Genomic DNA, 27,827 nt, shown 5'->3' with positions numbered 1-27,827 from the left:
AACAGTAGTAGCAGTAGTAACAGTAGTGAGCATAGTTCAATAGTAACAGTAATGACAGTTGTAACAGTAGTTACAGTAGTTCAGTAGTAACAGTAGTAGCAGTAGTAACAGTAGTGAGCATAGTTCAATAGTAACAGTAATGACAGTTATAATAATAGTGATAGTATCAGTAATGACAGTTGTAATTATATTGATTGCAACAGTAATGACAGTTGTGTGACAGTAGTAAAAGTAATGACAATGACAGTAGTTCAGTAGTAACAGTAATGACAGATGCAACAGTAGTTCAGTAGTAACAGTAATGACAGATGCAACAGTAGTTCAGTAGTAGCAGTAATGACAGATGCAACAGTAGTTCAGTAGTAACAGTAATGACAATTGTAATAATAGTGATAGTAACAGTAATGACAGCAGTGACAGTAGTAGTAGTTCAGTAGTGGCAGTAATGAGGGATGTAACAGTAGTGACAGTGGTGAGAGTGGTGATATTAGTTCAGAAGTGACTGTATTAGTTCAGTAGTGACTGTATTAGTTTCCTTTAAAGGCTAACTTGTGGTCACTGTAATAAACCTTCTACACAGTAATAGCAACAGTAATGTGATACATGCACCAACAAGCAGTCTGAGTGTCACCACCATGTTGGTAATAGAAAGCAGCAAAAGAAAGACTACAGAAAACAACTGTTTTTCTGTCCCTCCCTGCAGAGGCTATGGCTCCAACATCCTGGATAATCTGCTCTCGCGCATGGAGCAGTATGCGAATAACCTGGAGGAGCTTGTGGAAGAGAGGACACAGGCTTATCACGAGGAGAAACGCAAAGCTGAGGCCCTGCTCTATCAGATCCTGCCTCAGTGAGTGAGATCCTCTGCTTTATCCATAGACGCTGTACATGTAAGGTCACTAATGGGGTTAAAACACCTCCATTCTCTGACTTTGTGACTTTGTGTGCCATGCAGCTCGGTGGCGGAGCAGCTGAAAAGAGGCGAGACGGTGCAGGCCGAAGCCTTCGACTCGGTCACTATTTACTTCAGCGATATAGTGGGCTTCACAGCTCTGTCTGCAGAAAGCACACCCATGCAGGTGAACAGACTCAGACACCAATTCAGATCTGATCTACACGTCATGGCTGAGTTACAGTGCTGACACACAGACTCATGTTTCCCCAGGTGGTCACTCTGCTGAATGACCTGTACACGTGCTTCGACGCCATCATTGATAACTTTGACGTTTACAAGGTACAGATACATACTTTAGGGTTCAAAACTATGCGACCAATTATCTTTTATTAAAGATGATCCTGAAAGTTAATAACATCATTATATTTCAGACAAAATAAGACAATTTTAGTTAAATTTGATATTCTGAAATATATTAACCTTGTAATTAAGATAAATGTTTTTGTCATTTTATTTATTTATATCTATTTATTTATTTAATTAATTTTTTTAAATGCTGTTTTAATTTTTTTAAAAAGAGGCAAAATATTTAACTATGTAAATGAAAGGTCCACTTTATTTATTTATTTATTTATTTATTTATTTATTTATTTATTTATTTATTTATTTATTTTCTGTTGCTTTGATTTAAAACACCAAGAGGCAAAATGTTAATCCAGATGTGCGTGTTCCTGTACATGTGTGTGTGTGTGTGTGTGTGTGTGTGTGTGCGCATGTGCGCGTGTGTGTGTGTGTGGCACCCCCAGGTGGAGACCATCGGTGATGCCTACATGGTTGTATCAGGACTTCCTGTGAGGAACGGGAAGCTGCATGCACGGGAAATCGCCCGGATGTCTCTGGCCCTTCTCAAAGCCGTGCACACCTTCAGGATTCGCCATCGACCTGACCAACAGCTCCGTCTGCGCATCGGCATTCACACCGGTGAGGGCAAGGGGTCAGAGGTCAAATTCAAGAAAAAATCTGGCATTTCAGACAAGGATAACACACTAGGTGTTGTTTATCTAGAAATAATTGTGGAAATGACTGTTTGTGTGTGTGTGTGTGTGTGTTTATTGACAGGCCCTGTGTGTGCTGGGGTTGTTGGACTGAAGATGCCAAGGTATTGTTTGTTTGGTGACACAGTTAACACGGCTTCACGCATGGAGTCAAATGGGGAAGGTAAGACACCGGTGTCACTACACAGCTTTATAGCTCTATTCTGTCTTGTATATCAGTCAATTTCAACACCTATAGAGATACCTGATCATTTTATTTATTTATTTATTTTTATTTTATTTTTTATTTTTTTATATTCTTATTTATGCATTTTTCTTATTTATTTATTTATTTATTTATTTAGTTATTTATTTATTTATTTATTTATTTTTATTTATTTATTTATTTATTGTTTCACAATTCTTTAATCTGATCAGTCAGAAGATGACGATTCATTTTATTGGTCAATCTTCCTGCATGGCAAATCGCTAGATTTCAATAACGAATTCCTTCAACTACGTTATTGTTTCCATAGTAACCAAACTTTTAGAACTTTAGGACCTCTTGTAACATGACGAGGTCTTTTTTATTTAGTCTTATCAACTTCAAGAAAGAGATAAAAAGCTGTATTGTTGAGGGAACGCGATGATAACGTGAGGAAACTGACTGGAGCCACTGATATTCCACGAGACTCAGTGTAACTATAAATGGATAAAAAACGTACATGCTGTTGTTTTAGAAATGTAAACAGTTTGATGTGGTGTAAAAGTGGATTTAAACACTGTTATAGGAAAATAATCAGCTTTGCCGTGTGAATGCTAGCTCTGATCCATCCATTATTGATGATTTTACCACACCAGCATTTTTTTAAGTGCTTTTCACTATTTCTTCTACTACTATATCTCACCTTATATACATTTATAACCTGTCTCATAACCTGTGTATTGCATTATTTATTTTCTGAATTGTATTGTTTATAAATTAAATATATAGTGTAATTATTTTATATTTGTACTTTTGAGGGTCATCACCAGCTGGAACCGAATGCCTTTTGTGTGCAACAACATACAGTGGAGCCTCGGGATACGAATGCCCTCCCTTATGAATTTTCGCCTGAAATTTTGCATCGGCATACCAAGCGAAGCGTTTTCGGGGTACGAACGAACCGAACCAAACCGGCAAAGTTGCACGTACATCCGTGAGCCGTTTAAAACTTGTTTGCGTCAGAGGACAACCAGCCGAAGCGAGTTTGATTTCTTTTCAGTCAGTGAAAGCTGTTTGGAAAGAGTCAACACACGATACCAGCGTTACCTTCGGCATGTGTTCAAACGCTAGGTGATTTTTCGGGTATTTGTTTGTTGAAAGACTGGTGACAAGATTCTATTTTTAGCCCAAGCTTGGTGGCACGACTTCCTGTGAGGAGCCTTACATGGAATGCTTGGCTTGGGTCAGTACTTTGTAAGCAGCCGTACAGTTCACATACGTTTGGTATTGGGAATATTGGTCATATTTTTGGGCGGCTGGAACAGATTATCTGCATTTACATTATTTCTTATAGTTTCTCAATACAAATTTTCACATTAAGAACTCACCTCCAGAACAAATTACATTCATATGCCGAGGTTCCGCTGTACTTGGCCAATAAACCTGATTCTGATTTATTCCTTATACAGTGAGTTGAAATGCTCTGCTAAGGCCCTGCTATAAATACATGCTTGATCTGGTCATTAAATTCACACTGACAGGTTTATCAGCACACACGTCTTCCAGTTATCGTGCTAATGGCGATGTTTTGGTCTCTTCTTCTGTCAGCGCTAAAAATCCATGTATCAGAGGCGACGCGACTGGTGCTGCAAGAGTTCAACTGCTTCCAGCTGGAGCTGAGAGGAGACGTGGAAATGAAGGGCAAAGGAAGGATGAGGACCTACTGGCTCCTGGGGGAGAGCATAGCCGAGCACGCCTGAGCGGGGAGTGGCAGCACACAGGAGGAAGCACGGGGAGAGAAATATATATGATCATGTAGCAGAAACGGCCATGACGACAGTGAGAGAGAGAGAGAGAGAGAGAGAACCACGGCGATGGAACTGACTACAGGGTGGAGCTGCACAGGTTTAAAGAAATCCCTGGAAATTCCTTTTGGGGTAAAATAAATAGGAAATCAGCATTCCTTGCAGGAATGGAAGGTTGATATACAGTAAACATTTCAATCAGCTGGACAGAATCATCTAGTAGTGTGATGTCTTTTTCTCTAGTTTCCCTAGGATGGCTGAAGAGTTCGGTCATCGTCTCTGACTAGTGTCCTATGGGGTTTGTTTTTATATTCAAAATGAAAAGTGGTATGAGATTGGCGGACGGTCATGTATCATAATATGTTATATTTTGTTATAGTTTGGAGCAGTGCACCCCCTTGCGTCATACTGAATGTGTTCATCTCCCTATTAAACACCTCTTAGCTCTGATAAAACAGACTGACCTGCAGATATGTAAGTAACCATATGCCAATCATCATGATATTATGATATTTCACACACACTGTTATAAACACGTCTAAATATTGTATAGGTGTTCAGGTGTAGGTCTCACAAGACAAAGACGGTAACCTGATTTTGGCCGTATTTGAATGTGCATAAAAATGAAAATAAAAACGATATATAGTTCCTTATTTTGGCATTGTTTCAGGGTGTAAAAAATTTGAATAGTGTTTTTACAGCTAGATTTTTTTTTAAAAATCCTTAAAGATATTTGTCCAGAACGATGTAGAAAAGTTATTATATTTTTATCTAGGCTTTATGCAAATGTCACGTTTTTAAACGAGTCCTGCAGAGATCTGTTACTCACAAGGTCACTAAAACCAACAAAGATTCCTACATTTGCCTGAAGCATCACAGAAGAGCAAGCCCATTGCTCTGTCCATCACTTTAGTTCAGTTCAGTTTGATTTGGATATCGCTTTAAACAATAGACTTTGTCTCAAAGCAGCTTTACGGAGATATTAAAATTCACAATGACAAAGTTTAAAATTTAGATTTAGATTTATTCCCAGAGTCCAGTGTCAAGGAAAAACTAAAAAAAAAAAAAAAAACTCAGGAAAAGACGATATGAGGAAGAAACCTTGAGAGGAACCAGACTCAAAAGCTGAAGCAGTAGTTATTGTTCCATAAAAATAAAAATAAAAAAAACACTGACAGAAAAATGAATTGCTATGAATTTTTTAAAGTCATGGTTTAGAACATTACTATATTAATATTAAATACCATATTAAATAATTTAAAACATATTAAAGGATTTTATATAATATAAAATGAATATTAATATAATAATTAATATAATATTAATTAGTATATATATATATATATATACTAATTAATATTATATTAATTATTATATTAATATTCATCTTATCATATATATGAATGAATATTCAATATTCATTCATATATATAAAATAAAAAATACTTTCATATTATTATTAAAGTTATATTATTATTATTATTATTTAATATGGTATTTAATATTAATATATTAATGTTCTAAACCATGTATATATACAGATATATTTTTGTTTTTGTTTTTTTGTTTTTTGTTCCCGAACATCACCTGGTCTCTCTGGTCTTAAACTGTCCTAATGTGTTTTTACTGCCTCTATGTCCACTGTAGCCTCAGATTCCTGTTTTTGTCAGACAGGAGTGGACCCTGATGTGGTTTTCTGCTGCACCTCACCTCATGCTTTATTGTCTTGTTCATTCTGAGATGCTTTTCTCCTCAGCCCGGTAGTAAAAAGTGATTATTTGGGTAACTTTAGCCTTCCTGTCAGTCTGGCTGTTTTCTTCTGTCTCTCTCTCATCAGCAAGGCTTTTCCACCCAAAGACGTGAGGATGTTTTTTTGTTTTTTCCACCAATGCCGTGTAGAGTTTGTGTTTTGTGTGAAACTCCCAGACGATCAGCAGATTCTGAAATATTCTCGAACCAGATCACTGAGATCACTGTTCTGATGTTTAATGTGAACGTTCACTAAAGATCTTGACTTGTATATGTATGATGTATTGCCACCTAAAGGGTGGCACCTTCAAAGGTTTTGAAGGTATCATGACACATAATGTCATTTCATCTTCAGATATAGTTTATTTCCGAAACATATTAAGAACGCTCGTTCAGGACGAGATCAAGCCGAGACAGCTGGAAAAGATCTACGATACGCCGGATCGTCTCTCCAAACCCTCCTGAGGAGAAAGCTTGTACAGAACATCCGAGTGCCAGCTCAAGGACTCCACAGACACACTGATTGTATATGACCAGCTCAAGTGCTCACACACCAGTAGTTCCTTTTAAGGAGTGTGTATGTAGAAGTTTTTTAAAAAAAATTGCCAAATTCTCAACTTGTAATCCTATTGTAACACTCAGACTCTCTGAACACACCACAGCAAGACCAGCTCATGTGGTGAAGATACTTGATTTATAATGTGATGTGTTAAAAGTGCAGCTCAGTGTTTTTTCCTCCATCTCCCTCTCTTTGTCTCTCTCTCTTTCTCTCTATCTCTCTTTCTGTCTCTTTTTCTCTCTCTGCCCCCCCCACTCTGTCTCTCTCTCTCTCTCTCTCCTTATCTCTCTTTCTCTGTCTCTCTCTCTCTCTCTGTCTCCTTCTCTCCCCCCCTCTCTCTTTCTCTGTCTCTCTCTCTGTCTCTCTCTGTCTCCTTCTCTCTCCACCTCTCCCCCCTCTCTCTCTTTCCTTTCTCTCTCTCTCTCTCTCTCTCTCACTTTTTAGGAAGGGCTTCATCAATCTTGTGTTTATTTTTATTAGCTGTCGGAAAATTGTGCTTCGGTTCCGTTTGGGAGATTATAAAGAGAAAAGAATCTAAAGTATATGTTAGAAATATCTTACTGTGAGTATTTGTGTACTTTATGGTGTGACTGAGCTTTTTGTAAAAAAAGATAATAATAATAAACAAATTTACAACAAAAAAAAAGCTATCAACAATAAAGGGTGAATATGAGAGTCTTACATGGCAATCAGTGTATACTGTAAATAGTTTCATGTTACAGGATTAATAGATATTAATAGATTTTAATCCTGAATCTCTGAGCTCAGAATCGCTGGATTTATTGTCATGTATCTGATCACTCCTGGCGCTGTGTTAACTCAAGGATGGAGAGTCCATTATTTTTTAAAAACGTAAAGAAAAAATAAGGCATCAATCATGACTTGATATTACCCATGAGGTAAGTTTGGATATCATCATCATCATTTGTAGTAGTAGTAGTGTTCTTGTTGTTATCCATGTAGGCATATAAGAAATCATTGCTACTTTAAGTTGTCTTTATTTGTCACATATACAGTACTTCACATTTCCCATCCTTGGGGGTTGGGGTCAGAGCGCAGGGTCAGCCATGATACAGCGCCCCTGGAGCAGGGTGGGTTAGGGGCCTTGCTCAAGGGCCCAGCAGTGGCAGCTTGGCAATCCTGGGGCTTGAACCCTGATCTCCTGGTCAACGACCCAGAGCCTCAACCACTTGAGCTACCACTGCACCACTTTTACAACTTCCTGTCTTTTCTTCTAAAAGAAAAAGTCCACCCTGAAACACATTAAACATGGTTATATACAAATATCTGTGCTGTATTTAGAATAAGAAGAGGCCTTTATTTCTGTTAGCACTGTGAAACTACTTTATTTGCATATCACATCTCTGTGTGTGTGTGTGTGTGTGTGTGTGTGTGAGAGAGAGAGAGAGAGAGAGAGAGAGACCACACAAGAGAGCACACAAGAGAGTGTGTTTCTGGTGCTAATTATTTGACTAATTTGATATTTTCGTTATTCCCGAAAGTCACAGTCACACTGTTCATACTCACACATCAACATTGATGCTTAAAAGAGAATAAAATTAAACGAACATAAATGAACTACCAAGTTCCTCTGTTAGCACTTATAAACAAACAATTCTTTGCTCACCATTTTGTAGCTATATTTAATATCATATCGATGAGAAATCTAGCATTGGTTGTAGTGCAGACGTTGGACTCAAGGTCCCAGAATGCAACACAGTGATAGCGGACTCTGATTGTTAGATATCAACGAGAGTGCGAATGCAATAACATGGACAGGGAAGCTGGAAGCTGATCTATTTGAGGGGGTTGTACAGATATAGAGGCAAAAGAAGTGGACCGATCGAAGGACTAAAGCACTGCTGCATCACGCTTTTTTTTGGAGACAGTGGAACGGCATTGTGGGTAATCATTAAACTACAAGTTTATGTTATTTATGTAGATTAATATGGACATTGTTCAGGGTGGATTTTTCCTGGTGACAGAACTTAAAGCAGAAACTCAGTATTTCTGTCATTTTATGGCTGCAAAGTTGCTTTTGCATTTTAAATGATGAGAATTAAAGTTAAAGCATTCACTTCTTCTTCTTCTTCTTCTTCTTCTTTCGGCTTTTCCCTTCAGGGGTCTCCACAGCAAATCACATCTCTCCACCTATTCCTATCTTCTGCATCCTCAACACTTACACCCACTAGCTTCATATCCTCATTTATTCCATCCATATACCTCCTCTTCGGCCTTCCTCTTTGTCTCCTGCCTCTCAGCTCCATGTCCAACATTCTCCTACCGATATACTCACTCTCCCTCCTCTGAACATGTCCAAACCATCTTAATCTGTCCTCCCTAACTTTGTCCCCCAAACGTCCAACATGAGCCGTCCCTCTGATGTACTCGTTCCTAATCCTGTCCAACCTCATCACTCCCAAAGCGAACCTCAACATCTTCAGCTCTGCTACTTCCAGCTCTGACTCCTGTCTCTTCCTCAGTGACACTGTCTCTAAACCATACAGCATGACCGGTCTCACCACCGTCTTGTATACCTTCCCCTTGATTCTCTCTGATATTTTTCTATCACCCAGAACTCCTGACACCTTTCTCCACCCATTCCAACCTGCCTACACTCGCTTCTTTACCTCTTTCCCACACTCTGGACTTAAACTCCTGTACCTTCTTCACCCTCTAATCTTACTTTGACCAACAGTAGCCCAATTTCCACCGGCGCCCTGTAGGTCAACAGCTCTTCGACCGATCCGGTATGAAATTTAGAGTTTTGATGATTTGCATGATTAAGTTTGGCAATGTTTTACGCCGGATGCCCTTCCTGACACGACCCTCTCTATTTATCCGGGCTTGGGACCAGCACAGAAGTCACTGGACTGTGACCCCCAGGGCTAGATTGAGAATTAAAGTCATTGAACAGTGTAAATCTGCTCATGATCAGACTGAATAGTGAAGCGACTTGAACGCATTCCTGCAGACTCCAGTCCACTTTAAGGGCCCTGGATGAGGCACCACGTTAAATTCCCTGTTCTTCTTCTCCTCCATAAAAAAGGTCTCGTGAACACAGCGCCCTCGTGCGGTCAAACGATCAAGAACTTAATATTAACAAGTTTTTTCAGACGGCACAAATCGTTGTACGTGTACAAATCCGAATGATAAAAACGTAACTAAACTAAACAGGTTTAAAAAATCAATGTGTTTTCTTTCTTAAGGACTAAGTTTGAAGACAGCTTTTAAAACGCTTCATGTCCGAATTCCAAACGCCTCCATGTTGTCTATGTAGGGACACTAGATAGGGGTTGAAATAACGGCTTTTAAGCCTTACGTAGTGCACATAGGGTCCAATGAGAACGCTGTTTGAGAGTCGACCAATCACAGGGCGCGGTAAAACTCCGACGATTGCTCAAGCCCTGCGTCAATCAGGTGCATTCACGGGGCGATTGGTTGAAACTCGTGCCTTTGTCCCGCCTCTTGGTCAATCGAAGGGACTACTTCCGCTAGGCCGCCGTGTGTCCTGCGGAAGTCGGACTGTTGTAGTCGGGACACTGGCTGAAAACACCGGAGCGGCCTCGCGCAAGCTGGCGAATTCGCTTGATAAACACATTGTGTGTGGGCGGAGAAAGTGCCGATAAGTGCATAAGCAAACGACAGGTGATTAAAAAAGGCAGAGAAAGAAAAGAAACATTGGGCTTTGCGTGAAGCCCCGAGCCGCTTTAGCCCCTTAGAGCCCGCTGAAGTCGGCGGTGGCGAGGCGAAGCGAGGCGGGAGGTGATGGAGCCCTCAGCGGCCAAGGGGAGAGCGCAGGGCCGCCTGCTGGTGTCCACCAGCCTGGACGCCAAAGACGAGCTGGAGGAGGTACACATGGCCTTTACATCAACATTTATCACTCACACAACTCTACTCTCATTCCTCTTCTTCCACTCCCTTTGTTTCGGTTAAGACGAAAAGATTTCCTATTGTGTGTATGTACATTTACATGTGTGTCCTCTATTGTACAGAAATGCTTCTATACATGCACCCTGCACATGGCTTTTCCTATCATTACACAACATTAGCAGCTTGTGTTTGCTGTAGAAACTGTCAGTGTGGGGCATACAAGTCGTTTTGTAACTTTCTTCAGAGATCTTTGTCTGTATATGAACTTGAGATGAATTTACGTACAAGGTCCTCAACCCATAAAGGAAGGAGTCACTAGTGATCCTGATGAAGCTTAGAAGCACAACAAGCCTCCCAGTCCTTCCTCAGTGCAAGGACAGAATGTCAGTGACACGAGGAACCCTGCCGAAATCTCCAAAATATCAAAGTAGGACTTCTGAAAGAGGTTATTTCTCTGAAAGTCGTAACTACAGACAACAGTGTCATTTTTCACCTGCTTACAATCGTGTCAGGATGCCTTCAGGAAACACCTGCTGGGGTACGGCCGCTCGAGTGAGACGTCTTGCTCTTATTTTGTAAAGTATATCGTTTTTAAAATGTCATCAGGTTGTATGGGAAGTATATTTCTACCCGGTTAGGACCGTCTCGGTCTCCTGTCCTGTTCTGGAGAAGGTGGAGTAGCAGTGGTGACAGAGACGATGAGAAAGAAGACGCGAGAGAGAGAGAGTTAGGATGTAGTTCATACAGATGTAAATCCAGATGTGTACAATTTAGAATCCCATACGAAAGAAGAAAAATGCTACTATTGATATCTTCACGTCAATTATTTAGCCATTCTTCGCTCTGTCTCACCATGATGATGATGATGAAGAAACCTAACGCGTGGTTGTAGTGTAGGTGTGCAAACCATGCCGTAACTAAAAAGTGCACCAAATGTCCAATCTATAAAATATAAAGCATCATATCAGAACATCATCATCGGGGATTTTACATTTACTGCTGCTGTTATAAAACTACTTCAGGCCACACTGTTATAGGGAAGTAATCAACCACTGGGTGTTGAGAGTGTGACAGGAAACACACTTACTATTACCATCCCGAAGGTGATTATTTTCCTAAAGTTGCACATCCTGAAATGTGTTATTCCTCTTATAGCAGGAACGGTGTACTTTTTATCCATGTATAGTTCTGTTTAAGATCAAGTTAGTTCCTGTAATTACTTATGTTTCATTAAAAACCTACTGCTGTGTGGTGTCAGTATGTATAATGTGCTCATGGACCTGTGTGTTAAATGGTACAGTAATTTTTTTTTGTGTGTGTGTTTTGTAGCGTTTGGAAAGGTGTGTGTCCATCACCACTTCCATCACAAACGGACTATCCGAGCGAGAAGCCAACGATGCCCTCACTGCCCATGTGAGTATTTCTGCTGTGTTGGAGACGGTGATGTCACTCGTCCTGAATATTCTTCAGGAGCACTATAAAAGACCGATCCAAAACACGCAAAGACAAATCTTTTAGAAGAGAGTACAATAAATAAACAAATAAATAAAGAATAACATACGCTATGAGCATCCAACCAATCAGGACGGAGCTGTCCGCCCTGTTGCCTGTCGACCCATTAAGCCCCGCCTCTTTTCTTTGCCCTCATGCATTCTAGATATGTGTTTTTAGGGGGCGTGGCTTTGTAGAGAGCACTAGAGCAGAGCGTTTTCTTCAGCTCAATTGTTTTTGACGATCACATACACGCTCTAAACATGAGATCAGGCATATTTAATTAAAGAAAAGACCTTTCTTCATGCTCACAAAGCTTCAGCTACCAATAACACGGAAGAAAACGAGTTGATTTTCTTTCATAGTGGTGTTGCCCTTTTAAGTTGGGTTAAGTAGCCTTTATTTGTCCCATATACATTACTGCACAGTGAAATTCTTTCTTTCCATGAAGAGGTGTGTGTGTGAGGGCCTTGCTCAAGGGCCCAGCAGTGGCAGATTGGCAGAACTGGGGCTTGAACCCCAATCTTTTCCGATCACAGCCCAGAGCCTTAACCACTTGAGCCACCCCTGCCCCGTACTTTTTAACTACATGGGACACGTCTGTTGTAAAAGTCACACCAGAGACAGTAGATGAAGAATCCGTAAAAGTTTGGGGAGACTCCGATCTGATGAGGTTCTTTCAGTTTACATAAACGCATGTGATTGGCTTTAACAAAGGATCCGCTACGTTTTAGTCGTCCATGCGGTTCACGGTTTTAAAAAAACCCGTTTTTATTCCAGCGCCGTGTTTATCGTCTCTCGGTTCGATCATCACTCCCTGATCTACAGTAGTCTAACCACAACACAGTGCAAGTTAAATTATTAATAATCTACGGTATGAAAGTAATAAATAAATAATCCTCATGTCCCTGAGAGAACCACAATCAAACTAAATGATCATACAAGTGACTGGCTGTAACACTCGCAGCACAGGACTTAATTAATATCAGTTACAGCCGTGAGAAAGACTCTTAACTCGCAGGGTCATTTGGATGGTTGTCGGTGTAGGCTCTTATTTTTTGTGTGCTTTTTTGCACCACTCCAGGCCATATTCATTCATCCTTACATCCATGCCTAGAATTTATTTCAAACACTCCTCAGGCGATCAGGAAATAATGGCTGCTTGGGAGATTTAGCCCATTAGAAAGTAGAAGGGAATAAAGAGCATGCTGGCTGCTGTAATGATCGCTACATCCATGTAATTACTACAAACAAAATGTACTGTTTTTAATAACAGGATTTTTAACAGACTGTGTGATGAATCAAATAATTCTCATGTCTCTGAACGGTTTCTTGCTTTACAGCTAATCATGTGTATAAATGTGCTTGTGTGTGTGTGTAGGTGTGTAAAGGTCCTCAACAGCATGAGGAAGTGTGCCTTGGCTTGTTCACGCTGCTGCTCACAGAGCCTCCACAAGCACAGCGGGTATGGAAGAAACACACACACACCGTGAATATGCATATGTTAAAGGTGTAAAGGTTTACACACTGGTCTTGGTGCTTACGTTGCAGTTATATAGTGTGAAGGAGATGTAGATTTATTGCCTGTCAGTCACAGTGAAGTGGGTGCGGCCTCAAATTCTATACGTCTTACTCAAGTAGGCGTGGCCTCTGATTATGTAAGTTTTGGTGAAGTGGGTGTGGCCTCTGATTCTGTAAGTTTTAGTGAAGTGGGTGTGGCCTCTGATTCTGTAAGTAATAGTAAAGTAGGTGTGACCTCTGATTATATGAGTTAGTTATGTGGGTGTGGCCTTTGATTCTATAAGTCTTAGTGAAATAGGTGTGGCCTGTGTTTCTATAAGAATTAGTGAAGTAGGTGTGGCCTTTGATTCTATAAGCGTTAGTGAAATAGGTGTGACCTCTGATTCTGTAAGTCTTAGTTATGTGGGTGTGGCTTTTGATTCTGTAAGTCTTAGTGAAGTAGGTGTGGCCTCTGATTTCTGTAAGTCTTAGTGAAGTGGGTGTGGCCTCTAAATATGTAAGTCTTAGTGAAGTGGAAGTGCCCTCTAAATCTGTAAATATTGGTGAAATGGGTGTGGCCTCTAAATCTGTAAGTCTTAGTGAAGTGGGTGTGGCCTATGCATGTGTCTGTCCCAGTGAACATGGTATCTTGTTTTTACTCGTTTCTCTATCAGTGAAAGATGTGTGGCCTTAGTGGCTCCTAGTGAAGAAGTCTATACCTCCTCTGTTCCTCTTCTTGAAGAAATCATGGCCAATAGGTCAATTTTTACTTTTTAGCTTTTAGCCCTGTGTTGTCTTCTATAGCTCTGTATGTTTCTGTAGGACCAGGGTCCTGGAGGAAAGTTGTTTAGTTTTGTTATGTACTGCGTCAGCTATATATGGTCAAAATGACAGTAAAAGCCTCTTGACCTGAGTTGACATGGCTTCCATGGTTGTGTCATAGTGAAGGAGTCATGGACATTAAAGCCTGCCAGAGTCAGTGAAGGAGGTGTGGCCCATGTACTGGTCTGTCCCAGGGAACAATGAGTGGTCTTTGTTCTTATCTGTCTCTCAGTTAAATAGGCGTGACTACTAAAGGAGGCATGGTCTGTCTGGCATCCAAGTCATCTAAGATAAAATCATTTGCAAAGTAAATCTCACTGCACCGTATGGTAGGATGATAAAATATCAAACTGCACCTCATTTCAGGTTTGAGATCAACACCATTAACATACAGGCTGCGTTCTTTATTCTTCACACTTCATCTTAAAGCCATCACAGCTCTGTGACTATAACTCGATTAAATCTGAATGGTTTCTTCTCCACGCAGTGTTACAGAGACCTGACACTAGTCAACCGCGACGGCATGAATGTGGTTCTGATCAAGATTAACCAAATCCTCATGGAGAAGTTCCTTAAACTGCAGGACCAGTGTCGCACGCAGGTTTGCATACTGACCGGTTTGACTATGTGCTGGTGAGTTGAACAGACAAACCCAAGGTCATGCTGATTAAACCCTGTTTCTCTGCCTCTGTGCACAGCTGGTGTGGGTGGTCAGAGAGCTGGTGAAGAGTGGGGTCATAGGAGCCGACGGAGTCCTCATGACCCTCATGAAGCAGATCGCTGGTACGTTACATCACACACCCTCACTTAAAAATAATTATTTAAATCATTTCTACCCCAGGCTGTTGAATTCTCGATTCGAAGGTGATGATTGATTTTCTCTAAAAGGCCAATCACAGGCTTCTATTAATGCGGCTATTCTGATGTCATTGTTTTTCATTCTAAGGGACTTGTATAAGGGACATTTCACATAAACATAAAACGGTGTGTATTTGTTGATGTGGTGAGGAGCCATTTATTTAACAGTTATGGAAGGAGTCTCCAGTGTCGGCGCTTTTTGAATATTTTCACTGCACATGATTCAGTCTCGGATTATTTTCCTACAACGGCATGCTCTCAAGTGGTTTATTCCTTTCCTTAGGAGGTGACATTTCCAGTAAAAACCTGTGGCTGGCTGAAAACGTGTTGGACATCTTAGTGGAGCAAAGGTACTGTTTTTAACATGGAAATCCTGGTATGAAAATGAATATTCACCACCATGATTAAGTTCCTGTTCTAATAATGTCTATGCTTAGTTTATTTGAATATATATAATATAACACGGTGTTTATTATCGCCCGGTCAGAATAACACCTATTAATGTCATGCATTATTTGTTGCTGCTGATTCCGATCGGTACGAACCAGCTATGACTGCGTGAATGTAATCTATTTTTAGAAATGTAATGTGAGAAACGATGACCGTTTTAGATGAAGCGCTACTGCATATAGACGCAAATTCCTTGACTGCAATTCTCAGGTGTTTGCTTTGTTAATATGTTATTTTGTGCACAGGGAGTGGGTGTTGAAGAGCGGTATGCTGGTGGCCATGTCTGTATACACATATCTGAGACTCATCGTAGATCACGGGACGCAGGGCCTCCTGTCGCTCCGCCAGAGAGAGGTGGACTTCTGCATCGGCTTGCTGAGAGAGAGGGTGAGAGTGATCATGTGATCAGGGTCGTATGTTGTCATATATTGTATCATAGAAGCTATTTCACAGTATAAAGTACAGACTTTCCTGAACTGAAATATGTTCCTCTTTTGTTTCTCAACCACAAGTCAGTGTACTCTGGTTACTTCCGAAAGTGAAATTATAGACGAGGTTGAAATTTATTTAAATGTCCAGTTGTGACTCAGGTACAGGAGCATCATGGGTATTTTAAGAGTCGCATCACATCGTCACATCACTGCAGAGATTAGTATGATGTGTAGGGTAGTCACCCAGTCACTGTCTAAGGAGAAGGACGTGTTACGATGGCCGAGTGTAAACGTGAGGTAATTAACCAGGCTTTTATCCGTTTCTCACTGTTCCCTCTGTCAGTTTATGGAGTGTTTCATCATCGGGAGAGATCTCGTCAGACTGTTACAGAATGTAGCTCGAATCCCTGAGATGGAGCTCCTGTGGAGAGACCTGCTGCACAACCCTCAGAGCCTGAGCCCACAATTTACTGGTGTGTGTGTGTGTGTTGAAGTAGGAGACTCTGCTTTTAGTACCCAGTGTTTGAGGTTATTTTGGGTTAAACATTAAGCAATGGGTTTAAATTCTATAAAAGTGGAAGCAATCCAGATGTAACTGCCAAGGATCACGGCTCTAACACACAGCATGCAGTGTATTTGTTCTGTAATTGATACAAGGACATCTTTACTGATTTACCCTCTGAATCCACCTTCCTTTAATAAAGCACTTACACTGTCATTATCATCTGAGAGATTTGTAGTATAAATGGTTCATTTCTTGTGTGTGAAATGCCTTTGTAGGTCTGTTGCAGCTTCTCACCTCCCGTACCTCCCGCAAATTCCTGGCTTGCCGCCTCACTCCTGATATGGAGACCAAGCTACTGTTCATGACCTCAAGGGTAAGAGCATACACACCACAGAGACCTACTTTATAGCACCATTAATTAGCAGTACTGAACATGCATGTTTCTAGCCATTTAAAACTTTATTATTCTACATAAAGAATCGGTTACAGGCAGGTCAACATGGAGTTAAGCGTCTCTGTCGCTCCGTGTCTCTCTGTGGCTGCAGGTTCGATTTGGCCAGCAGAAGCGCTACCAGGACTGGTTTCAGAGGCAGTACCTGTCCACGGCTGAGAGCCAGTCGCTGCGGTGTGACCTGATCCGGTACATCTGCGGGGTGGTGCATCCCTCCAACGAGGTCCTGAGCTCAGACATCCTGCCTCGCTGGGCCATCATCGGCTGGCTGCTTACCACCTGCACAGTAAACACACACACACACACAGCATGTGTATTCAAGTGTTCAGTCATTTTTTCATATCAGAACTAAGCTCCCTAGGCTGAAATAGTTTCATCTTAGATACCCATTTCACTAAATCTCTGTTGCTGTACAAAATGTATTTGTCCTCAAACGTTTTAATCGCTGTTCGTTTGGCACTTTCATCATTCGCAAAGCTGACTATGATTTAAAAAATGTCCTTAATTGCGATGGATTGGCCACATGCCCAGTGTTCCTGGGCTCACAGCAACCCTGATTAGAATAAAACGTTTACTGACGATGGGAAAAAGAACAGGAGTTCTCAGACTTTACTGTGACATTATATACAGCCAGAGTTGGTATAAATAATGAATTTATATTTAAATAATGCAGATGTTTATTACTCAGTCAAAGTGTGATGATTTGAGGATGATGGGGAGAAGTGAGTAGAGTTCAAGTTACCGTGTTTTAATGCTAATTCCATAGAGCAGGTATCTCTTCACCTTCGACTCCTAGACACTTGCAAATGCTATGTTAAAATCTACATTATTGAAATGAATAGAAATCAGAAACATCTTATACTAAAATACTTTTACATTCAAATAACGCTTATTTGCTTGTTCTAACCTTCGCTCATCTGTGCAGTCGAACGTCGCTGCTTCCAACGCCAAACTGGCCCTGTTCTATGACTGGCTCTTCTTCAACCCGGAGAAAGACAGCATCATGAACATCGGTGAGGATGGAGGGATGAAGCCGACCTTGTCTACTGACACCGCTGTTTCTAACAAATCTGTAAGATTTAATGTGTGTGTTTTTCAGAGCCAGCCATCCTGGTGATGCATCACTCGATGAAGCCGCATCCAGCCATCACTGCCACGCTGCTGGACTTCATGTGTCGAGTGAGTCGTATTAGAGTGTCCAGACACTGTGTTACAGCGCTGTCAGGTTTACATGAGGAATTCTGAGTCTTAGGTGTTAAAGGTGCAGTTTGTGTTATTGTTTCTGGACTTGCAATAATCAATGACAACAAATAAGTTTAAACAAATTTATTTTATAATTAACACATTAATTTTTTATAATACACCGATCAGGCATAACATTATGACTACTGAGAGGTGAAGTGAATAAGACTGATGATCTCCTCATCATGGCCCCTGTTAGTGGGTGGGATATATTAGGCAGCAGATGAACTTTTGTCCTCAAAGTTGATGTGTTAGAAGCAGGAAAAATGGGCAAGCGTAAGGATTTGAGCGAGTTTGATGAAGGGCCAAATTGTAATGGCTAGACAACTGGAACAGAGCATCTCCAAAACTTGTAGGGTGTTACCGGTCTGCAGTGGTCAGTATCTATCAAAGTATCCTGTATGGCCCATGGAGGCCCCAGCTCACACCTTACAGGATTTAAAGGATCTGCTGCTAACATCTTGGTGCCAGATACCACAGAACACCTTCAGGGATCTAGTGGAGTCCATGCCAGGTCACGGGTCAGGGCTGTTTTGGCAGCAAAAAGGGGGACCAACACAATATTAGGCAGGTGGTCATAATGTTATGCCTCAACCTAGATTACCTGAAAAGACTGTCAACAAGCATTTACAGCATTTAGCGGATGCCCCTTTCCAGGGTGACTTACATTTATCTCAAATATACAGCGGAGCAATTGAGGGTTAAGGGCCTTGCTCAGGGGCCCAGCACTGGGTTGGTGGTCCTGGGATTTGAGCTCACAACCTTCCAAGCAGTAGCCCAACACCCTAAACATTGTACTACCACCTCCCTTTCCACAGAAGTGGTGGATTGAAAGATGTTTTTTTATTCACTTAAATTATTTATTTATTTATTTTGTACTTTATCCCAGATAATCCCTAACTTTTTTCCACCACTGGAGGGCCAAGTGCGGCAGGGCGTCTTCAACTCGCTTAACTTCATTATGGAGAAGAGAGTTCTGGCGTGAGTGTTTTACACACACACACACTTTTTGGTGTTTCTCTAACAGCAGCTGGAGATCACAGACTTATATCAATCCATTTGTTCTGATGCATCCATCCACTTTATTCCTAATTAGGGTCACTGGAGCCTATCCCAGCACACACTGGGTGAAAGGCAGGGGTACACTCTGGACAGGTCACCAGTCCATCACAGGGCCACACATATAGACAGACACTCACTCCTATGGGCAATTTAGAATTACCAATCAACCTAATGTACATGTTTTTGGACTGTGGGAGGAAACCCGGAGTAAACCCACGCAGGCACGGGGAGAACATGCAAACTCCACACAGAAAGACCCCTGCCTGTTCGAACCCGGGACCTTCTTGCTGTGAGGCGACAGTGATAACCACTAAGCCACTGTGCTGCCCTGTTCTAATACATTACACTTTTAATTGTAAAAGCAGACACATAACTTGGGTCTAATAATAAACCGATTAAAATTGTGCTCTTTAAAAAGATAAATCAATTTTTCGGAGTCGTTTATTTATAAAGGGAGTCTCCAGACCCAGCTGCCTGTAGGTTTTCATCCACAGGAAAGTCTTCCAGATGTAGAAAGTGGATATGTATTTTTTTTATGTTGTTATTTATTACTTCTTAACTTGCTTATTAATTACTTAAGATATTTATTTCATTACTTATTAACAAGAAATAAGTGAGTGTGAGAGTGGTAAGAGAGCAGCGACTGTTACTCAGATTGTAACAGGAGGTAGCTTGTTCTGTGGATGTTCCCTAACTCTTGGTTTCTTCTTTGGTAAATATAAGCTTTGTTTCTGGTTATTGCTGTGGTATAAGAGAAATAATACACAGAGTTATAATAATAATAATATATGTTATAACTTGTATCTGCAAAACACAACATAAGATATGTGTTTGATTTGAATGATGGGGAAAATACAGACAGACTGAAAAGTCCTTTTAAATGTTAAGCTAACTCTCTACATCTCTCCCGTTGGCTTAGACACTTGGCTCCGTTGTTTGACAACCCCAAACTGGACCGAGAGCTGCGCTCCATGCTGAGAGAACGTTTCCCTGAGTTCTGCAACTCGCCCTCTCCACCCACAGAAGGTCCGAATCTCCACTCACAAAACCGCCATCTCGACCTCTAACGACCCGAGCGCATTATACAACCGTCTCACTTTTTACTCTTTATTTTTCTCTTCTTCAGTCAAACTAGAAGAGTCAGTTCCATTAGACATGGACAATCACGTGCTGGATAAGGAGGACGGTTGCTATGACAACACGGACGCGACGTTTAGCGACGACGAGGAAGAGTTGAACAATAAGGGTAAGAGATTCACGTGCTGCTCGCACAGGTTTGAGAAAAACCCGAACACCTAGATTTAGGAACTCGTTTCTTTGCTGCCTCATGCTGTCATTTTCTTCCTAAGGTAAGAAACGCGAGTTCAGGTTTCAGCACATCAAGGAGACGTACATAGAGGAGCCGGCTGACATCACGCCATACGTGGACCAGCTGGACGAGACGCTGAAGGAGAAAGTGTTACAGTTACAGAAAGGGAGGTGAGAAAGTAAAAGACGAGGCGGTAGTTGCTTTCACTTTCTGTTACCTTTATCTAGGTGACCTCTGACCCGTCATTACGCAGTCCTTGGACTTAACTAAGAGTGAGGATTTTGCATACATGCTTTGCGTCTCTATTAAAATCATCATCTGGTCTTTTTCCGATCTGCTGTGTAGGCTTAGGTTCCTGTCGACATGCTTTCTTCTGCTGTTGTAGCCGATCCATCTCAGATTTCGTCATGTTAAAAACTCTTATTTTTATTTTTTTTATTGTTGTTATTAATTATTACATTTTTTTAAATTATTATTATTATTACATTGTTTTATTTACTAATTATTACAAATAATTTATTACACAGACATAATTATTAATTAATTATATTAACTCAATTAATTAATTACCATTAAAATAATTAATGTCTGTTGAGGTTGTGAACTTCAGTGATTATTTTTTTTATTTTATTATTTATTTATTTATTTGTAACAAACACTTTCCTCTATACATCTGAATCCGAAACGGAGGAACCCGCTGCCACCCAGTGTCAAATGTCCCTCTAAACTGAGCCGGATTATCCGTTTAATAATCCATAAAACTAGAGGAATAATCCGAGCAGACAGGAGGATGTGTGTTATAGTCTGGAGAATACAGCGTGATTAGAGCAGTCATAGTTCTGTGTTCCTCTGAGATCTCCCAGTGAAGAGTGTGTTGTTCTGTCGCAGTGACACGGAGACGCAGTGTGAAGTCATGCAGGAAATCGTGGACCTGATTCTGGAGGTGAGTTTCATCAGCAGGCTGAAGGATTGTTTACACTTTCTCTCTGATGGAAGCAGTGACTGGATATTTCTCTCCCTTTCAGGAGGACTTTGACTCAGAGCAGATGTCTACTCTGGCTTCCTGTCTAGCTGAGCTGTTCAAAAGCCATTTCAGAGGAGATGTGCTGCCTGAGGAAATTACTGAGGAGTATGTCTCTCTCGCGCTCTCTCTCTCTCTCTGTCTATCTCTCACTCTCTCTCTCTCTCTCTCTCTCTCTATCAATCTCTCTTATTCTCTCTCTCTCGTTCTATCTCTCTCTCACTCTCTCTGTCTCTCGTTCTCTCTCTCTCTCGTTCTGTCTCTCATATTCTCTCTCTATCTCTCTCTGTCTCTCTCTCGTTCTCTCTCTCTCTTGTTCTGTCTCTCATATTCTCTCTCTCGCTCTCTCTATACCTCGTTCTTCCTCTCTCTCTTTCTCTCTCTCTCTCTCTGCGAGTGTATGTGTATGTTAGTGAGCGTGTGTGTATATGAGCGAGCGTGTGCGTGTATGTGAGCGAGCGAGCGTGTGTGTGAGCATGTGAGATGTAAAGTGCAGCCCACTTTGTTTAGCAGGTCAAGGTTTTGTTGGGTCCTGTCTGGCCCCGAAATAAAAATAACAAAAAAGTACATCATAAGCGTTCCTTTGTGTTTAATATTGTGTGTGTGTGTAGGTCACTGGAGGAGTCGGTGTGTAAGCCGGTGTGTCTGATCTTCAGGAACCTGTGTCAGATGCAGGAAGACAACAGTGGTTTCTCAGTGCTGCTGGACATGCTCGCTGAGCTCTACCAGAAACAGCCCAAAATTGGATATCACCTCCTCTACTACCTCAAGGCGAGGTGTGTTTGCTGTTCACGCTTCATTACTAAAGACCGGATATGTGAGTCGGTGTGAAGCATGCATGACCGTAACCCTGGCCACAAGACATAATCCTTTGTCTTGGTCTGTGGTGTGATTTGCGTGTCATGCTGTGGTATGATGAATGGCCATGAAAATCAGGAAGTACAATAAATTGCAGTGTTGGAAATGATACTGCTTTCAGGAAGCAGAGGAATGGACGAGGAAAGAAGTTTATTTTCTTTTTTTTTTCTTTTTTTGATTATTCATTGCTCTCACACTCCATCTCTCTTTCGCTCTCTCTCTCTTTCTTTTGCGCGCTCTCTCTTTCTCTGTCTCAATCTCACTCCTACACTCACTGACTGCTCTCTTTCTCTCTTTCTCATTGCTTCACTGCAGAAATTCTCACTCTCTCTCTTTAATCTCTCTCTCTCTCTCTCTGTCTCTTACCCTCACCCTGCTGTGATCAGAGCTTTATAGTAAAATGTGATGAAGTGCTATAATGCTACATTCTCTCTCTCTTTCCCCTCCTTGTGTCATGACAGTAAAGCGGCGGCGGGGAAGATGAGTCTGTACGAGTCGTTTGCTCAGGCCACTGCACTGGGGGACCTACACACGTGCCTCATGATGGACATGAAGGCCTGCCAGGAGGATGACGTGAGACTCCTCTGTTACCTCACACCCTCCATCTACACAGAGGTACACACACACACCCACACCTAATATCATCTTAACCATTATCTACACTGCAGTGCTGTCAATTTGTATTTTATTTAATTACACAACTTGTAAAATTAATTTTAAATAGTTTAATTCTATTGTCCCAAGTACACTAATGCTACCTGTAGTGATGCATAGATACACAGTATTTTATTGATCCCAGAGGGAAATTGTTTGTTGCTGCAAATTTACAAGGAAAACGATAACGTACAGAGAACACAGATCACCTTACACAATTGGCAATAATATCAGATGGATGGATGGGTAGCTGGATGAATGGACAGATGGATGTATAGATGGACGGGTGGATGGATGTAAAGAATGGACCAGATGGATGGATGGACAGATGGATATCTGGATGGATGGTTGTATGGACAGATGGATGTATAGATGGACAGGTGAATGGGTGGATGGGCAGATGGATGAATGTATAGATGGACGGATGGATAGGCAGATGAATGTATAGATGGACGGAAGGATGGCTGAATAGATGGGTAGCTGGATGAATCGATTAATGGAAGGATAGCTGGATGGATGAATCGAGGGATGAAAGGATAGCTGGATGGATGGACGGATGGATGAATGGACAGATGGATGTATAGATGGACGGGTGGATGGATGTAAAGAATGGACCAGATGGATATCTGGATGGATGGTTGTATGGACAGATGGATGTATAGATGGACAGGTGAATGGGTGGATGGGCAGATGGATGAATGTATAGATGGACGGATGGATGGATAGGCAGATGAATGTATAGATGGACGGAAGGATGGCTGGATAGATGGGTAGCTGGATGAATCGATTAATGGAAGGATAGCTGGATGGATGGATGGATGGATGGATGGATGAATCGAGGGATGGATGGATGGATGGAAGGATAGCTGGATGGATGGAAAGATGGATATATGATGGATATATATATATATATATATATATATATATATATATATATATATGGAGGGATAGACTGATAGATCTAGAATGTCTAGACTAAGCAGTAATAAAAGGATGTACAGTTGTATTCAAGGATGTATACAAGGATGTACTCATGAATGTGTTCATAAAAAAGAATGAATAATTATATATTTATATCTTTTATACCAGGCAACGTCAACATTTCATTTCTTTTTATTCGTTTAGCTGCATTTCTGTTTTTATCCTACATGTGTAAAAATCTTCCAGAACAGCTCTGTGTTCATGGTTTAGGTTCACTGTGTATAATATAAATTGTGATCTACTCAGCACACTAGATATCCCCAACACACACACACACACATATACACACACACACACATACACACACACTTCAAATGCAGTTCTTCCTGTCAGCACTAGTGGACAATAAATCGATCTAGCTGAAGAAATGCAACGTGAGCCAAGAGTAGAGACACATTATTAAAAACATCACATTTTCCGGAGGATTCTGTTTAACATGTGTGCGCTCTGAAGAAAGGATCACACCATGGTATCGTTTGTGATGATATGGAAATCATCTCTGAGAGAACGTCAGATTTTCATCATACAGTCTTCAATAATCGTGTGTTTGTGTGGTTTTCATTTCTCCAGTTCCCAGATGAGACCCTGCGAAGTGGAGAACTCCTGAACATGATAGTAGCGGTCATAGACTCCACACAGGTTTGTTTTTAGCATGCATTTCTCTATTCAGTTAGAGTCAGGTGTGAGTTTATCCACACTACGTTTTTTTAAGACTTTTTTAACTCTTGTGTTCCCAGCTTCAGGAGCTGATGTGTCACGTCATGATGGGAAATCTGGTGATGTTCCGCAAAGACTCGGTGCTCAACATCCTCAGTAAGTGTCCACGTCATGTGTTTCCTGGCTGTATCCGTCTCGGCTGTCCGCTTGTAATCGGATCAGTAGAGACTGATGTCTGAACAGGTCCCGAGTGTACACACTGTGTGTGTGTGTGTGTGTGTGTGTGTTACAGTTCAGTCACTGGACTGGGAAACATTTGAGCAGTATAGCACATGGCAGCTGTTTCTGGCCCACAGTATCCCACTGGAGACCATCATCCCCATCCTACAGCACCTCAAATACAAAGGTGAGTGCTCTCTCTTGCTCTCTCTGTGTGTCTGTCTCTCTCTTGCTCTCTCTGTGTGTCTGTCTCTCTCTTGCTCTCTCTCGCTCTTGCTCTCTCTCACTCTTTTTCTCTCTCTGTGTCTGTCTCTCGCTCTCTCTCCATCTCTTTCTCTGTGTGTCTCTCTCTCGTGCTCTTTTTCTCTCTCCGTGTATGTCTCTCTCTCTCTCTCGCATGCGCTCTCTCTTTCTGTGTGTCTCTCTTTCTCTCCCATGCTCTTTCTCTGTGTGTCTGTCTCTCTCTCTCTCTCATGTGGTCTCTCTCTCTCTCTCTCTCTCTCTGTTGTGTGCTCTCTTGTATGGTCTTTCTCATTCTCTCTCTGTCTCTCTCTCTCTCTCTCTCTCTCTCTCTCTCTCTCTCTCTCTTGTGTGCGCTCTCTCTCACACACACACACTCATTTATTGGCATGACAAATTTTCAAATATATTGCCCAAGCTATTATAAGGGCAATTAAAACCCCCAACAGAGAAACATATGATAAGATAAAGAAATGAAAATAAAAACAATACAAACCAAAAAGTCTGAGGATATGAGTGGAATATGTTCACAAATGTGTTTTCATGAGTTCATCTCTCTCTCTCTCTCTTTCTCTCTTTCTCTCTCTCTGTCCAGAGCATCCTGAAGCTTTATCCTGCTTACTCCTGCAACTCCGCAGGGAAAGGTATGCATCTCATCTCGTGAGCAAAATCACATCATTGTTTTTAAAGGTGCGGTCAGCATTTTTTTTCATTCATATGTGCATGTGTGTTTCTCCTGCATGCCGCACACAGTCCCACAGAGGAGATGGTGAAGATGGTGTTGAGTCGGCCGTGTCACCCGGAGGATCAGTTCACCACCAGCATCCTGCGCCACTGGGCGGCCAAACACGACGACCAACTGGCTGAACACATCAAGGCACTCCTCATCAAAAACAACAACATGCCTCGCAAACGCCAGAGGTATCACCACGCCAAGATGTAATCCGTACCAACTTGTGATTACAATCGATATTTTAACCATCTATTCCCCACAGGAATTGTAAATATCACAGTCATGTGTGTGTCTTGTTGTCTTTTGCAGCTTACGAAGCTCCAGCAGTAAATTGGCTCAGCTGACCCTGGAACAGATGTTGGAGCATTTAGACAGTCTGAGGCTGAGTCTCAGTAACACCAAGAATAACTGTGAGTCTGCTTTTTTCATCTAAATTCCTTTGAAATACAGTGTCTATAAATAATACATATATTTACGTGTGTGTGTGTGTGTGAAGTCTTTACCCAGACGCCCATCCTGCAGGCTCTACAGCACGTCCAGGCCAGCTGTGATGAAGCCCATAAAATGAGGCAAGTCTCTCCACAGTATGAAGTTTCTACTTAGAGCCAACGTGAACGCTCCACCACGTATACTGTTCCTCGGGCCTTGATTACAAGAGATCCAGAGTGTATTTCTATATTCACATCCTTCTATTTCAACTGAACATGTCTGAGCTGTACTCGTCCGTCTCATTCTCTCCTCCAGGTTCAGCGATCTGTTCTCCTTAGCTGAGGAGTATGAGGATTCCTCGAAGCCACCCAAATCTCGGCGCAAAGCTCCGGCGTCCTCCCCACGCTCACGTAAAGGAGCAGCGCCTCCAGCCAACAACGAGGAGGACAGCGGCTCCAGTAGCGCCTCAGTGAGTTCCTGTCTATGAATTATCAACATATGAGTCGAGGATTTTTTACATGCCACATACTTAAAGATACAAAGTAAAATTCTGCCCCTGTGTGACCGCAGGAGGAAGAGGATTCCAAACCCAAAGCACCCAAAAGGAAACGGAAAGGCTCGTCAGCCGTGGGTTCCGACAGTGACTGAGAGGTCACGCCAAACTCCACATGCCCCACCCCCCACATTTTCCATGACCACGCCCATTCCAGTGTGACGTCACTGGAGAACAAACCACCAGCCAGTCATCTGCTCTGACCACTCATCAAAGAGGAAGCACCGGATTTCCTTCTTGGTACTTTGACTGGAGCCAGCCAGGAAGTTCACACCCTCTTTAGCTTCCCTCAGCACTAGCGTGATTGGCTGCTTGGGGATTGGGGGCGTGACCAAGGCTAAAGTGGAGCTGCTAAGCTCCGACAGCATCCTTTCCTCCCCGACTGGGACGGACTGACGGATAAAATTGCACACAGGAGTCATTCTTTAGTGTCTCTGTACTCATCCACACGCTCCCTGTGATTTGAGCACAACCGCTGTGCTTAAAACGAGGGGGAGAAAAAATCCCCACAGCTTCAGACTAAACGAGGGAGATGAATTTCCAGCATTCACCGCGAACGTTTAAACGTGCTCCGCTCCCAGAAGACGCATTTTATCGTTTGATAACGAACAAGCATTTGCTTTGTCCCTTATAAAATCACTTTGTCCTGATTGGATGTCGTGGCCCGACATTGAAGGCGGCGCTGGGGGGTTTTACAGGGGGGGAAGACTCTCCTCCTGGATGGATTTTTACCACGAGTGCACAGCACAGGTGCAGAAATTGGATTGTAAAAAAAAAAAAATATGGTGGACTTGACATGACAGACTTTTTAAGAAAATTGCTTTCTACTGACCTATTTTCATAAAAAAAAATCATAACTATGTAAAAGGATTATGATATTAATAAAAAAGGCAGGGACAAACACTTTTGGTCTTTAATAAATGGTTGTGGAGTGTGAAATGAATCGTACGTTTATAAAGGTGAGCTGATGCTGCTTAAAACAAGTCACATTACATTTAAGGTTTCTCAAGTATCCTGAACACGGCTGGGAAGACGACGACGAACCCCGGCTCTCGGATCATTAACACGGTGAAATCTCATCTGCTGAACTGTTCTTGAATGAAAGTGTACACACAGTCGAGTGGCGCTACGGTTCAGGAAATTTTGGGGAAGCAGCGGCTTCAACTTAATTTCCAAAACACGATATCACACACTTGCAAAAACCGCTTTTCATGGGAATGTAACTACAAATAATCATAAGA

At 41.7% G+C, this 27,827-nt stretch overlaps 2 protein-coding genes across 4 annotated transcripts in view; both read left to right on the top strand.

The window, feature by feature from the left end:
- npr1a (natriuretic peptide receptor 1a) overlaps positions 1 to 6,920 on the top strand; it is a 100,673-nt gene extending 93,753 nt beyond the window's left edge. For both annotated transcript variants that reach the window (XM_058404760.1, XM_058404759.1), the window contains exons 17-22: positions 704 to 850; positions 956 to 1,079; positions 1,166 to 1,234; positions 1,702 to 1,876; positions 2,015 to 2,113; positions 3,743 to 6,920. In XM_058404760.1, the coding sequence (XP_058260743.1) occupies positions 704 to 850; positions 956 to 1,079; positions 1,166 to 1,234; positions 1,702 to 1,876; positions 2,015 to 2,113; positions 3,743 to 3,894 (766 nt within the window). In that variant the 3' untranslated portion in view covers positions 3,895 to 6,920. The remainder of the gene's footprint in view (positions 1 to 703; positions 851 to 955; positions 1,080 to 1,165; positions 1,235 to 1,701; positions 1,877 to 2,014; positions 2,114 to 3,742) is intronic.
- A 2,827-nt stretch (positions 6,921 to 9,747) lies between these two features.
- ints3 (integrator complex subunit 3) lies at positions 9,748 to 27,489 on the top strand. 2 transcript variants are annotated; one of them, XM_058404762.1, is made up of 29 exons: positions 9,748 to 10,099; positions 11,450 to 11,533; positions 12,993 to 13,076; positions 14,421 to 14,534; positions 14,632 to 14,716; positions 15,075 to 15,141; positions 15,487 to 15,628; positions 16,016 to 16,145; positions 16,453 to 16,550; positions 16,723 to 16,914; positions 17,554 to 17,641; positions 17,728 to 17,807; positions 18,760 to 18,851; positions 19,852 to 19,958; positions 20,059 to 20,178; positions 20,282 to 20,411; positions 21,130 to 21,184; positions 21,267 to 21,370; positions 21,874 to 22,038; positions 22,582 to 22,735; positions 24,326 to 24,394; positions 24,493 to 24,568; positions 24,705 to 24,818; positions 25,467 to 25,515; positions 25,625 to 25,792; positions 25,914 to 26,014; positions 26,101 to 26,173; positions 26,349 to 26,502; positions 26,604 to 27,489. In XM_058404762.1, the coding sequence occupies exons 1-29, from the start codon at positions 10,016 to 10,018 to the stop codon at positions 26,679 to 26,681; spliced, it is 3,057 nt and encodes a 1,018-aa protein (XP_058260745.1). In that variant the 5' UTR covers positions 9,748 to 10,015; the 3' UTR covers positions 26,682 to 27,489. The 2 variants fall into 2 exon arrangements, with proteins under 2 accessions (XP_058260745.1, XP_058260744.1); XM_058404761.1 differs by having other exon boundaries at positions 25,625 to 25,810.
- Positions 27,490 to 27,827: the final 338 nt, after the last annotated feature.

The sequence above is a fragment of the Hemibagrus wyckioides genome, linkage group LG12, assembly GCF_019097595.1.
Source record: "Hemibagrus wyckioides isolate EC202008001 linkage group LG12, SWU_Hwy_1.0, whole genome shotgun sequence".
Taxonomy (NCBI): domain Eukaryota; kingdom Metazoa; phylum Chordata; class Actinopteri; order Siluriformes; family Bagridae; genus Hemibagrus; species Hemibagrus wyckioides.
The sequence above is the reverse complement of the archived record's forward strand: the minus strand, read 5'-3'. Positions and strand labels throughout refer to the sequence as shown.